The sequence below is a fragment of the Coturnix japonica genome, chromosome Z (assembly GCF_001577835.2).
Source record: "Coturnix japonica isolate 7356 chromosome Z, Coturnix japonica 2.1, whole genome shotgun sequence".
Taxonomy (NCBI): domain Eukaryota; kingdom Metazoa; phylum Chordata; class Aves; order Galliformes; family Phasianidae; genus Coturnix; species Coturnix japonica.
The window spans coordinates 22168388-22182922 of NC_029547.1; the positions used below are offsets into that span (position 1 = coordinate 22168388).

At 45.0% G+C, this 14535-nt stretch overlaps 1 protein-coding gene across 1 annotated transcript; it reads left to right on the forward strand.

The window, feature by feature from the left end:
• The first annotated feature begins 1422 nt into the window (after window positions 1-1422).
• Window positions 1423-14301, forward strand: ENC1 (ectodermal-neural cortex 1). The gene is made up of 3 exons (XM_015848863.2): window positions 1423-1624; window positions 6172-7984; window positions 11235-14301. Exon 2 carries the CDS (start codon window positions 6184-6186, stop codon window positions 7951-7953), a length of 1770 nt encoding a protein of 589 aa, XP_015704349.1. The 5' UTR covers window positions 1423-1624; window positions 6172-6183; the 3' UTR covers window positions 7954-7984; window positions 11235-14301.
• The last annotated feature ends 234 nt before the right edge of the window (window positions 14302-14535 follow it).

Genomic DNA, 14535 nt, shown 5'->3' on the forward strand with positions numbered 1-14535 from the left:
GAGCAAAAACAAACTCACATAAAAGGTGTGGCTGCTGAACTACAGCCTATCTAATACTGCCATCCCATTTCTGTTTTTCACTCCTGGTGATTGTTTTGCCTGTGTGGAGGGAGGAGAACAAACCTGACACTGTATGAAATTATGTGAACCCATGTTTTTAGTTGTAAGGGATGACAACACTAGACTGTGCAGAATGCACCATAATGGAATTTGTTCTACTAGGGCAGGATTTGGCTGGAATCTCTGACAGTTTTGTTGAAGGAAAAATGGGAGAAAGCAGGATCAGATCTTGTGGAACATGATAGGACAAAAGAAAAAACCCAGATTCATAACATGACAGCCCATGGTGCTAGAAACATCAGCCATGAATCCAGAATCCACTAGTGTTTCTTGACTGAAATGAGCACTAGATCAGGCTCTCGTGTCCATGAATACCCACTGTATAAGGTGATCCGCAGTTTCCAAGAGCTTCTCACACCTAGGCAGCATTGAAATACACTTTATTACATATAGATATGCAATATTTTTAATCTTGCAATCTACAGAATTTCATGTCATAATCAAACTATTGTAAACATACATACAAATGAAAGAGATTACTCTTTCACCTGCTCTTTGTCTAACTGAAATCACTGTGCTTTGCTGTTATCCCCAGGTTCTCCAGAGCTTCAGATGTGTCCTGCTGTACACTGAGCTCATGTTTATCTGCAGCGTTGGAGTGCAGCAACAGGAACACAAGTAACCATACGCATGTTAGTGAATTGCTTACAGGGGTGGGTTTTTTTTCTGACAGAAGAAACGGTGATGTTTCCTTATGAGGAACAAATGAACTGTGCAAACTGTTACATGCAGCTGTGAGCTGGTGGGGGTAAACTAATTGTTCATATCTTTCTTGAAGCATCTTTAGACTAACGCCATCGCTGCAAGTAGCAAAGAGTAAATCAGCAGCACAACGCCATTATGTAAACACTGCTGTTGTGTCTGTGTTTATTTTTCACATCAGCCTTTTGCACATGTGTGTTTTTCTCATACTTCGTTAACTAGTAAGTAACTAAAGCCGGGCGCAGTTTGGTGCAGCACCCCCCGCATTATCCGCGGGGCAGAGCCAGCAGCTGGTTACCTGCAGCTGGATACCGGCAGCTGGTTACCTGCAGCTGGACACCGGCAGCTGGACACCGGCAGCTGGATGCCGGCTTCTGCCCGCACCCGTGCGGCTATTCCTGTTCCCGCACAGCGGAGCGCGGCCACACGCTCAGCCCTAGAGGAGCGGCGCCGGGACACGCTGCACCTTCCCCGGAACGCGAACTCCTCTGACAGCAACGCTGCGCGGCGCAGCCCGCCGCCTGCCCGCCCCCTCCCCGTCCCTCCCCCGGGTGTCACCCATCCGCTTTGCATAGCCTCCCCGCCCCCAGCGCATATACCCCATCCCCGCGCCGCCGACGGGGCAGAGCTGCGGCCCGGCGGTGCCAGCAGCAGCTGATCTTTCTCTCGTCCTTCTCTCCTCCTTCCCCACCGCGGCCCGCCTCCTGCTGCCGGCACCACCTCCGTCGGCCGCCTCTCCGCACGGTCGCCTCTCCCCTCCCATGCTTGGAGGCCGAGGGACGCCCGCTCGGCAGCAGCCGCTGTAAGTCGGTGCCCTGCAAGCCGCGCCATGAGGGAGGTGGGAGATGGGAGGTGGGAGGGCAGCCGGGGTGCGTGCAGCCGGGCTGGGACGGGGAGGCTCTGCGCCCGCTGCGCCGCATCCGCTCTCGGCACCGCTCCGTCCCTTCCTCCTGTCCGCAGCGGGGAAGCGGTTGGTTGCCGGCACTGGGATCGGGTGCCTCCGGTATCGGCGGTCCTGCGGAGCGCCGGGTGCTGCTGCGGGGCTGCCGGGCTGCCTCGCCGGGCCGGGGCATCCATCGGCTGTGGCAGGAGCGGAGGAAGGACCGGCGCCGCGTTGCTGCCGGAGCTGGCAGCGGGGCTGCTCTGGAGCAGAAACTTTTCCACGTGGTTGTTGCTCTGTAAAGAAAAACAGATGCGCTTTGACTTCTCGCACTGTTTCTGCATCAGTTTGGGAAGAAAACCGTGAATTTTTATTTCAGAGTGGGGGGTTGTTAAGGCACACCGCGATGGAGTGAACTATAGGGAATTTAGAGCTGGGTTTCTTTGTCTGCGTGTGGTGAGCAGCGTTGCATTCCTCGCAGGAGCAGCGTGCTCTGCTTTCCATCTTACTGCAGGTCCTGGGGAGCCGCTAAGCTTGTGCTAGAGGAGTTCAGGCAGGATCAGGACTCGGCTCAGCGAGACCGACAGTATCGCCGCGGGGTTAGCAACTGAAAGCAGTATCAGTCAGATCAATGGGATGTGTGTCAGATTTCCTTTTCCCCAGCAGTTTCACTGATTCTGCGCTAAAGCTTCACCAGCCCCAAGTAATTACAGACCCGTATGAAAACGAGTCTATCATCTTGGCTGTGCTGGTAATTTGAAAATACTTAATTCTTCATTTGATTTTTAGGCTGTGACCTGCACGCTGCAGAGCTGCAAAGAAGTAGGGCAGGGAGTCTGTTGTTCAGTTTTAAAGTCGTGTTTACTACAGGGCTGCTGTGACGAGCAGCCTGTTGAAGTGTAATTATAAATCAAAGTCTTGGTTGAACCTCTGTTCCTAGATAAAATCTATATCTGTAATTTACTGACCGCTTCTTGTTTTTTACATACTAATACTATTATTTCTAAGGAAAAGCCGCCTGAAGGGAGTTGACTCATTTTATTCAAGATGAACATTTGCTCACTGACTGTAAATTACCTCCGCTGAAGTATTTGAGGCTTGCATAATTTCCAGCACCAAACGGAGAAATCAGAGATGTCATTTATACCATTTAACATTCTTGTATGATTCTGGATGGAGCTAATTGTCAGGAGCTGCAAAAAGATGCATTCACAGAAACACTGCTCGTTAGTGAATTATGATAATTGCTCTTAAGGGTTCATCCATGTGTGAGCTCATCTCAGCAAGCACGGAGGAGGAAAAGATACGTGTAGATATAAATCTTTGTTCTGTTTGGGGAAGTATGTTAACTTATCTTAAATGTGAACTGGCATACCTTGAATTCTTCTCAGTGGATGGCATTGTGATGATAGAGTGTTACCCGAACAGTTAAAGACCACTGCAAGTGCTCCATAAGAAATGGCTTTACTCACTGAGGGACCAAGTCTTCACCTTTAGTGGGGTGAAATGTGACTGCCTTACTGTAGCTGCATTTCTTATTTATTTATTTTTTTTAACAGCAGTGCTTCTTACTGGGGCTGTGGGTGGGCTTGGGCAGCATGCAGCAATCTGTTCCTCCCTTCCACAAGCGCTTTTAGCTCAGTACCCTCCAATGTCTGTGTAGTTGCCAGGTGAGTTTTTTTAGGTCTGTGTTTATTTTGTTGTGGTTGTGGTCTCATTCCAAGTGATCTTTGCTAGTGGTTCTTAGCGGACTGTAGGTGCTGAATGTTTGCAGCCTCTGATGTGAACTTTACCTGCCCTAATACTGAACCCTAAGTGCATAGTGAGAGGATTTCTGCATTGTATTTCCGGACGTACTGTGGAGATCTTGGCATGCCAGAGCTGTTTGTCTGCACCTTCCTTTGGCTGGGACAGGGAGCAGGGGGCATTGAACACCATCGTTGCATACTGGTGGCTCACAGTGAGTGTTCAGCTCCCATCCCACAGCCTGGCAAAGGAGGCCTTGCAGGTTTATTTCCTCAGTGTGAGGAAAGCTGAGCTGTAGAGATCCAGCCAGTGCTGTGTACTGCATTGTGATGGCATTTAAAAAGGTAAGATGCTTGGAAAAGTTATAAAAGCTTTTAGGGGATTCTTTGTTGGTGAATGGCTCTTCCCACCTGTCTCCCCACTGTTTGTGTATATATACTCTAAGCCATGACCCTTTCTGTAATCCTTCATTTCCAGCAGGTTTCAGCCTGAGAGTGTATGTGGTCAGTATAATCTTTTTGGTTGTAAATTAAGTTGGTAATTTTAGCCTGAGATTAGTGTTGAAGATCCTTGAATAGCATCAAAGTCAGACACCATTCTCCTTGCTAGCTAATAGAATTGTTTTAAAGGTAATTTCATTTTATCCTATGAAATAATTTGCATTGAGGAGATGTACCAGCCTCCTGAAGCTGCTCTGTATCTTGGTGCTTGGTATCAATTCATTCTGTAGGCTGGTGACAGGACCAGAGTTTTAAAACACCTTTCCAAACTTTTGTGTGTCAGGTACTCGGGTTGTGGCTCTGATGGGAAAGGATTCCTATGAGCTTTGAAGGATTTTGGACTGAGCACTCTACACTGAACTTTATTGCTTGCTCTTTTCAATCCCAGTTGAAAGGTACCAGGGAAGTCATTTTCCATATTAAAGAAAGTGGGTTATGGTAGTTTTGCACTAAGGTGCCTCTTTGTTTATTAATTCATGTTGGTTTGAAGGTGGGTTTGATTTATTATTAATTTTTCTTCCTCCCCTGCAACTGAAGTGAAAGGTGTGTCACAAACTTTTTGTTATATGTGACAAATTGATTGTTCTGCATGTTATTTAAGCAATGCAGAATAGTACTGGTTGTGCTGCACATGTGGCAGAGTGTGTATATCCTCCATTATGCATAAATAGGAAATTCTGAAGTCTGTTGTCCAAGTGAATCATGTATGGTTTTGATTTTGTTGAGGGTTCTGAACCTAGAAAAACAAGTGCATTCATTAAAGATTTTGTTTTTGGTTGTTTGTTTTTTTGAGGCTCTTGTGTCAGCTTGAAGCATGAAATGTGGGAATAGAGTTGTATGGTTGTGTACTGCTTAAACATGCTCAGGAATATGAAAATGTGCAAGTCTGTGAGAGAGGGAAGTACATCCACATGAAAAACCTCTGCAGGTGGCCCCAGGTCATGCTCTGACTTTGAGCACTAGGAGATTCCCAGGTAGGCTCTTGCCCTGATCCTTATTTGAAGGTGCAGTGAATGGGACTCTGCTTAAGAGAGTATCATAGCAATTAGGGAAGCCTGGTTCTCTTCTTTCTTCAAGCTTCCTCTGCAGTTTGGAGTGAGAAGAGAGGTTATAACAAGTAGCAGTCACAGCCATAGTCTGCAATGGGCTCTGTATGCTTCACCTATTCATTGCAATGTGTTTTTTCAGCCATTAGCTCTATATAACTCCCAGTATTCTACTCTTCCTGTGTACTCTGTGCTGTTTGGGCACAACTCTTAGTGAAATCTGGAATCTTACTCCAGTAATCATATGTAACCCTGCATATCATGGCAGATAACAGGAACATTCACCTGATAAGGACTGAGAAGCACTGTGCTTGTCAGGAATAGAACTGTATAGGATATATTCTTTTCATCTCAAAAGCAGCCAGTAGCAGTCGATGGCTTGTGCTCTGAGTACCTGGCTCTTGAAGTAGCCACAGTATGGTGATGCCTTGATGACTTCATCTGGCAGTGAAAACATCTTTCTGCTGACTCTGCCTGTTGTGTGTGCTGTATCACTGCAGCAGGCGGCCACTGGCAGAGTTCAAGATGTAATCTCTGAAATCCAATTGTAATATTATTATTATTTTTTTTTTTTTAAAGATTTTGCAAGTCTAAACTTATGATCCTTGTTAAGTTTTCCTTTTAAGGTTCCCCTTTTCATTCTCCGCTGTTGCATATGGAATTGTTGTAACAAAGCAAAGCTTCCTAATGGGATTAGTAGTTTTTTTGTTCATCATGCCGCTTTTGACATTCCTTAGGTATTCTGTCTGGTAGCTCTTCCTGCTATGATTCAGTACAGGAGAATGTTTCAAGCATGTGCATATGTACATATGTAATGAATCAGCTGGTCTAGATTGGGGAAGGGTGAGAAAATCAGCCCTGGTTCCTTTTCTTTCTCCTCTGACTTACTTGCTTACTGTAATGCTGTGGAAGTTGGAGATCAGGTTTCCCAAGACAAACCTGCTCTTGGGCAACAAATTTAGAGTATGTCATTTATGAAACTCATCTTGCAAAAAATAAACACATGCCAGAGGTACATGCAATTCTCTGTCCAGTCATCTACAAATTAAGCCTTTTTTTTTTTTTTTCCTCCCCCCATCTTATAGTGAATAAGATACACTTCTTGTAATGTAAAAAGAAAATGAATTAAACTCTCATTAATGTCATTAATATATATATTTTTTTTCTTTGTTTGTAGGTGTGGAAGAAGATGTCAGTCAGCATGCATGAAAATCGCAAATCTAGGGCCAGTACTGGCTCCATAAACATATACTTATTCCACAAGTCATCGTATGCTGATAGTGTTCTGACTCACCTGAACCTTCTGCGTCAGCAGCGTCTCTTTACAGACGTTCTTCTCCATGCTGGGAACAGGTCGTTCCCCTGCCACAGAGCTGTCCTGGCTGCCTGCAGCCGCTACTTTGAAGCAATGTTCAGTGGAGGACTGAAAGAGAGCCAGGACAGTGAAGTCAACTTCCATAACTCCATCCACCCAGAGGTCTTGGAGCTGCTTCTGGACTATGCGTATTCCTCCAGGGTTATCATCAATGAGGAGAACGCAGAATCGCTGCTCGAAGCTGGTGACATGCTGGAGTTCCAGGACATCAGGGATGCTTGTGCAGAGTTTCTGGAGAAAAACCTTCATCCTACCAACTGTCTTGGCATGCTGCTGCTGTCAGATGCTCACCAGTGCACCAAGCTTTATGAGCTCTCTTGGAGGATGTGCCTTAGCAACTTCCAGAGTATCAGTAAAAGTGAAGACTTCCTCCAGCTGCCGAAAGACATGGTAGTGCAGCTCCTTTCCAGTGAAGAATTAGAAACTGAGGATGAAAGGCTCGTGTATGAATCAGCTATCAACTGGGTCAACTATGACCTGAGTAAGCGTCACTGTTACCTGCCCGAGCTACTGCAGACGGTGAGACTGGCCCTCTTGCCAGCCATATACCTGATGGAGAATGTGGCAATGGAAGAACTTATCACCAAGCAAAGGAAAAGCAAAGAGATAGTAGAAGAATCGATACGATGCAAGTTAAAGATCCTGCAGAATGATGGAGTGGTCACTAGTTTGTGTGCCAGACCCCGCAAAACTGGCCATTCACTTTTTCTTCTGGGTGGCCAGACTTTCATGTGTGACAAGCTGTACCTTGTAGACCAAAAGGCAAAGGAGATCATTCCGAAGGCTGACATACCGAGTCCACGGAAAGAGTTCAGTGCTTGTGCCATAGGCTGCAAAGTCTATATCACTGGGGGACGAGGATCAGAAAACGGAGTCTCCAAAGATGTGTGGGTATATGACACCCTTCATGAGGAGTGGTCAAAAGCTGCTCCCATGCTGGTGGCTCGCTTTGGCCATGGCTCTGCTGAACTGAAGCACTGTCTGTATGTAGTAGGAGGACACACTGCAGCGACTGGATGCCTTCCAGCTTCTCCTTCAGTATCCTTAAAGCAAGTAGAACAGTACGACCCTGTGACCAACAAATGGACCATGGTTGCCCCGCTGCGAGAGGGAGTAAGCAATGCAGCTGTGGTCAGTGCAAAGCTGAAGCTGTTTGCTTTCGGAGGGACCAGCGTCAGCCACGACAAGCTGCCCAAAGTTCAGTGCTATGATCAGTGTGAGAACAGATGGACGGTGCCAGCCACCTGCCCCCAGCCTTGGCGCTACACTGCTGCAGCTGTCCTGGGTAACCAGATTTTTATTATGGGCGGAGATACGGAATTCTCTGCGTGCTCTGCTTACAAATTCAACAGTGAGACATACCAGTGGACTAAGGTGGGAGATGTGACAGCCAAGCGAATGAGCTGCCATGCAGTGGCATCTGGAAACAAGCTGTATGTTGTTGGAGGCTACTTTGGCATTCAGAGATGCAAAACACTGGACTGCTATGATCCCACTTTGGACGTATGGAACAGCATAACAACCGTGCCCTACTCGCTGATTCCCACGGCGTTCGTCAGCACATGGAAGCACCTCCCCTCATAATTGTGTGTGTGTTGCAATTAGAAATTACCAGGTAAGGAACAGCAACTTTGAATTCCGCTGTAATAATGCTTTTCACACAGCTTCCAATCTCCGCTCTGGGGGGTAAGTATGTGCAGTCCAGTGGTGCAGCTGGAGCAATGAGGTACGTACTACTGGCCAGAAACCCACCTGTGATAAAGCAGGTGCTTCAGGTGGTTTGCCACACTCCCTGCATCCAATTCTCCTCACAGGACCTCTTGCTGCACAATTTAGATGTTGGAAAATGTTATTTTTCTAGGCCTTGTCCTTGTGGGGCAATGCAGATGATATTTTGGAAACTGATTCGTGCTCTGCTTTTATATGCCAAATGCATGCTAAACAAGGGATCGGAGCTGTTCTCCTGACTGCACGGGTCAGGTCACTCTGCACATCCAGTAGCAGGGACTGTAAATTCTGATTTGAAGTGTGGTAGTGAATTCAGTTGCACTCCCAGGCGGGCTGCATGCTTTCCTCTTTTGGGAAACTTGATGTCTTACATCTGTTAGAAGTGTTTTGCAAGGACTTCACATGAAATTCACTGTCTCATCTAGATAGCAAGGCTGCACCTAGCTGGGCTAAGGTTGAATTTCTCCCACTATTACACTTTGAAATACAGATATTTTTTTCCAAAGTAGTTACGGACATATATGTTGGGCTGCATACAGTGTCAGGAAGACATATAATTAATATTGCTGGCTGAAATAATTACCCGTCTATAGCACATACTGTTCCAAAACAATGTAATTACACATAATGGGCCAAGCTCTTACAGATGCAACTTCAGCATTGTATCTTCTCCTAAGCAAGTCTCAGTTTCCCTGTTTGGATATTGTGACCATCCAGTTTTTAGGAGAAGGGGAGAAAACATTCATTAAAAAATAAAATAAAAAATAATCTAAGTGCCTATATACATCACCAGTGTTCTTCAAAACTGTTTTCTTTTGCTCCAGACTACTGCTTGTTTCAACTGTTTCTAGCTTTTCCTAGTTTTTATCTTTCCAAGAGTTACATCACATTAAGTTGCTGATATTTTCCAGAACTGTTAATCTGTTTTGCAACGAATCTGTCAGACTCCCCTTAGTGCTGTGTTGCTCTTTCCCCCCTGGCTCCAAGACATCAGGACAGAATCACCATTACCGCCAGCCAGCCGAAGGAACGTAGTGGTTTGCTTAATCCTAAATAATCCGTGTGCCCCATGAATGGCAACTTCTTTTTCGATTTGAACTGTGTGTATGTAATGTAACCACGAAAGCAGTAAGGCTGGAAGGAATCAGGCAAATACATGCAGCTGAAGTAATGACATGAGCTTTGCTTTGGCGTTTTAGTTCCCCACAAGTCCAGACTGAGGTGGGTTCTCCAGACAGCAAAAAGAACACTGTGTTTGGAGACCCCCAGGCTCCTTCTGTCTGGGACCCTGATGGAGAGGGGGGAAGCTTCATTTCTGTGCCATGGCTTCCCCCCTCACTGGTGAAACATCTTTACGTCTCCAGTCGATTTCTATTATTACTTACTTTCAGTGCTTCTCACTGTTACCAGAACAGTAGTATTGAATGCCCGGACTGAGGTCTGAGCCAAGAAAAATATTGACTTATTCTTCTGAGACTGACTTAATAGTTCTAACGTTTACAGCGCCTGAGACAGCGTGTTTTATTTTGAAAGCCCATCCTCAGAATATAGTGGTGCAAAAGCTTTCATTTGCTTTGCAGTATCTTGTTAAAGCCATTACTTTGGCTTCACTGACACACAAGATAACTGGATGAACGCAGCCACAGACTGAAAGTCTCTCCAATTCTGTGTGCTCATCCAGCAAGTGCATTTTTTTTTCCCACTGACTCCTGCTGCTTTGTCAGTGGGTGGGAGGGACAGAAAGGAAATTACTTCTGATTACCCTCTGTTTTCATGGCGCTGTGTGGCCCCAGTCTGACAGTTTTTAGGAAGACTTTAGTCTGCTTTGTCCCTTTCTTCCAACTTGGGGCTTTTGATTAGGTTGGAAACATATATATATATATATATATATATATTTCTTTTTTTTTTTTTGAATCATTTATATACATTTTTGTTTTGAAGCTCATTCCGTAACGGGTAAGGTTATTTTGGCTTCAGAGCTGATTTGTGTGTTCTTCAATGGGAAGAATGACAAGCTGCCCTGAGGAATGTCTAGAAAACACTAATCAACACTAAGAGCAGAAGCTTCTTTGGATGTCATGAAGATAGTTTGAAGCCCACAGCTGCAAAAAAGGCACAATTCTTTGGGCTGTTATGTGGGCTACTGTATTTCCAGTGCGTGCTCCCTGTTATACTTAGACATAACAGCTTGAGAAATACGTGTTACCTTCAAGCGAACTGAGTTTACTGCAGCTCTTTGGCATTGTAGTGGTTTGGATTTGACTCTGAAATTGCTAGCAGTGCTGTCAGAAATGACTGCGAAGAAGCTGATGGTGTTCTGGAAGCTGCCATTTTAGTGCAGCTTCAAAGTGAAGATGGAGAGCACAATCTCAGGATCCAAAGGCTGAATTTTTCATTCAGCAATCAGTTTTTATAAAAGACACCAGGATGGAATTATTGATGCGTGGTGCGCTGCTGTGTGAAAAGGAATGAAGCAGGTTTCTGCTCTAATGAATAGCAGAGATGTTTTAAGTAAGGGGATTAATATGTCCTTTTCTATACCATGAATAAATTCAATTTAGAGTTCTTCATGGTGAATGGGAGCATTGGGGTGAAACGCCTTCACCTCCCTATTTGCGTGACTCCAGCCAGGTTTGCTGTGGCCCAGGGACAGAAGGAACTGTTCAGTTGGGCTTCTGTGGGAGAGAAGTTGCACAAACTTCACTTAAAAGAAATCCACAGGCATGTAGGTGGAACACAGAAACGCTCAGGGATGCAGAGCCCATCACGTTAAGCTGTATTTGGCCAGTTTGATGTCACTTTCAAATGACTGGGTTTATAACTGAAGATTTAACTGACCCATTTCAGTAGCTGAGTGGGATGGTTTATTGAAGTGGGCTAGTAAGGCAAATCTGACCCTAAGTAATTGTGTTCATGGATGGTTTATTTATCAGTAGTTGGAGCGCTAAGGTGGCAGGGGGTGGAAAAGCGCATCAACTGGATTGCGTCCTAAGCCTAGCTGTTAGGTTTTCTTTGACATCTAACAAAAACCTTATGATACGTTGACTCAGCAAACACTTTTATGCCTTTTTTTTCTCTCTCTCTCTTTTTTTTTTTTTTTTTTTTTTTTTTTTTTTTTCTTCTTCCCATGCTTTTAGTTTACTCCACTGTTTGGAGAAGAGAATTGGAACCTTGGATCTGGATAAATGGTTTTAATGAAGAAAAATCATTCAGCATCTCTTGCATTTGAAGAAAATCATCCGCACCTTGTAAATTATCTAAACTAGACATGAAGGAATAGGAGGAAGAAAAACTGTCTTCAGGACTTCAGCACATGATTTAAATACAAATGCATGAACCTATGATCTGGACCTTGTGCTATTAATTGTGGATTAATGCCGATCTTAACCAGTCCTTCAAAAGAGAGAAAGAAGAGACAAGACTTCTCTGAGCAGTGCAGCACACAGCTCCCTGTTTTTGTGGACTCTGCTGTTTGTGTGAGAAATTTGAAATGGTTGTCACTCCCCTTTGTGATGACTCGAAGCATCAGCGCCAGCTGCAGGGTAGCAGGCTGGCTCAGAAGCAGCGGGATGAAGGGAGCTGTGCTGCTCTGGGGGACTCTGCATGCCAGGGGTGCTTGTCTGTGGGCAGTGCCTACAGCATCTCCTGGACCCTGCAGCAAATGACCTCCTACTAGAGGAGGAAGAGCACAGTGGCAAAATCTTCTTGCAACAGTGGGGAGCAAAAGTGTCATCCCCGAATGCTTCTTGTTCCCTTTCCTCCCTGTATTTATGAGTAACCTGGACTGTCCTATTCTTGTTACGTTACTTGTTGTAGATACAGTTATTTATTGTTCTGTGCTTGCATGCTGAAACAATGCCTGCAATTGTCTTCATGTTGTAAGGGCTTGTGTGAATCGTTGTATGTTTTGCACATTTTGTGATTGCTGACTTGCTCTGCTGCACAAAGAAAGAAAACTGTTGGGTAACGGTGGGAGGGAGGGATGGCTTCCCGGTCAGAAATGGAAGGATTACAAAGCAGGATCTTACTAAACACACATACTAAAGGAAGAAGCCATGGAAGTCACTTTCTCATGCCACCAACTCCCCGGGTTGCATGTGGTGCATCTTGTAGGTGGTGTCCTTGCTACATTTCATTTGCTGGTCATGCCTTTCAATTTCTTATCCGGAAATAGCCAAAACCATGTGCAGCTCTCTCTTTGTGCAGCTCCCTGATTGCAATGCAAATACTGTGGAATAGCTTCTGGATACCAAGCCCAGATGAAGTCATTGTCCAAAGTTATTTATTTATTTATTGGATTGGAGAAGGGGATACCTACAGTCCAGCCACATTGACCCTAGTGAGTGGAGTGTGGCTGATTCAGAACCTCAAGATATGTTAGAGATGAAGTCTTAAATGCAAGAGCAGCAATTTTGCACTGACCGGATTGCCTCATCCATCTGGATTTCAGATGATCACCTGAGTGGGCAAGAATCAAAGACCCAAGTGCTCTAGCAAATTGTCATGGGGATAGAAAACGAATTTCAAAGCTCCTAGTCTTAAAAAATAACCCTCAGACTGTTCTGCCTTTTTCTTTTCCATTGCCAGGTATGTATATAAACACTTGGTTGCTCAGACTGTCCGATAGAGCCCTGAGAAACCAATCTTCTAATTTTTTAAAGAGATTTGTTTCTTATCCGTCTGGTCTTGAGAGAGATTTTGAAGCTACTTTTTTCCTTCTGGATTTCAGAAGCTTATTTTTCACAGGTGCTTTCTTTGCCGGATTCTGTTACAAAGCATGTATGGTACTGTGTTTTTTCCCTAAATGTTTCTGGAGCCCAACTTGACTGTCACATTCAGTAACATGGTTGGTGTGTGCTGCAGTATAAGTAAACAGCTGCATGCGTGCATGCAAAACAAAAATAGTCACATTGGTGATGCTTGCCTTTCTTTGTGACAGTGGTGTAGCTGTAGTTGTGAAAGCTGTGTCATCTGAAAGTATTTACACTGGTCACTGGAAGTTTCTCTGTGCTGCCTTATGTTTGACTTGCTGTTTGGAGTAGACCTTTACATTTCAGAAATAGAGTACTTGGAGTTCTGTGAATACTCAGACAACATTGATTAGCAAAGGCATTAGCAGCTTCTTTTAAGGGTGAGGCCCAGTTAGATGCAAACAGTTATAGTTCTTCTAGTTTAGCTGATCTGTTGAAATGATAGATTAACAAAGTGTTTAAACCCACAGCAATCCCCCCACCCCACATCAGCTCCTTTCTACTACGTGGCTTTGAGCAATAGAAAAATGTCTTAGATAGGATAGATCTCCTTTCCACACCCCTTTGCATGCACGGGATGCCCTGCTGCCGGCTTGAGCCACTGGTGCCATGCATCTCAGGGGTTGTGGGCACCAAATGAGCTGTCACGTTGGACACCTGTGTTTTGCATGTCCGCTCCCAGGTGTCACTGACGGTGTAAAGCATGGGGAAGTGAGGAGCCAGGGCCCCTTCCTTGAATCAGGGCATCCAGATTAGAGACTGTCTTCCCTGTCATACTGTTGAGAGACCAGGTGCAAAGCCTCTCTGCACCTTAATTCTCAGCTTGTGGCACAAATCTGCTCTGTGGCATTACATGGCTTCCAAAAGTGGGATAAGCCTCCTGCAGCTGTTTCCAAGGTCTGCTTTCCTGCCCTTAGTATTAGTTCCTGTGGGTAGGCTGGAGGAAGCCGGAGTTGGGGTGGGCAACTGGGCACTCGCTTGGAGCTGGTGTGGGAATCCTGGCGGCGTGCTTGGCCATTCCAGTCCTGTGCACAGCCTGTGCTTTGAAGTGAAGGCGGTTCACAGCAGAGTGCGCACAAAACCCTTGGCATAAGACAAGAAGGTTCCTCTTATTCTGTGGGCTGGTTGCTGTAGAAACATGTAACAAAGGACAGCCTTCCTCTCCTGGTATAAATGTGCAGCCCCTTTTCTCTAGGTCTGACACCTGTCTGAATAAGAGTGATTTGAGCAGAATAATGTTCTCTTTCCTGGCTGTTGAAGAGATGTGGTTCATGTACTAAAAGGAAACTGTACAAGTGAAGAAGTAAAATGTCCATGGTGTGCTGTTTTTTTTGTTTGCTACTACATTTTAAGGTTTTGTAAAACTTGCATTTTTGTTTTGTTTTGTTTTGTTTTGTTTTTCACAATGTGAAACTGAAGGTCAATAAATTATTAGAGATTTTCTCTCCATGGATCATTTCTTTTAAGCGTTGTCCCTTCCTTCCATCCCCCCTGATGTTTTGAATCCATTATAACATCCTTTTCAAGTCTTCTTAATAAAAAGAGGTCAACAATATGTAGTTTACTGCTTTGGTTTAAGCTTCTGCTTCACTTGCACTTCCCTTCCCTTTGTTCTATTCTGCTGCTGTTACTATGATCAGTATCTCAAAGTTCAGCAGTTAAACCTCCCGAGAGCCTCAAAACATTT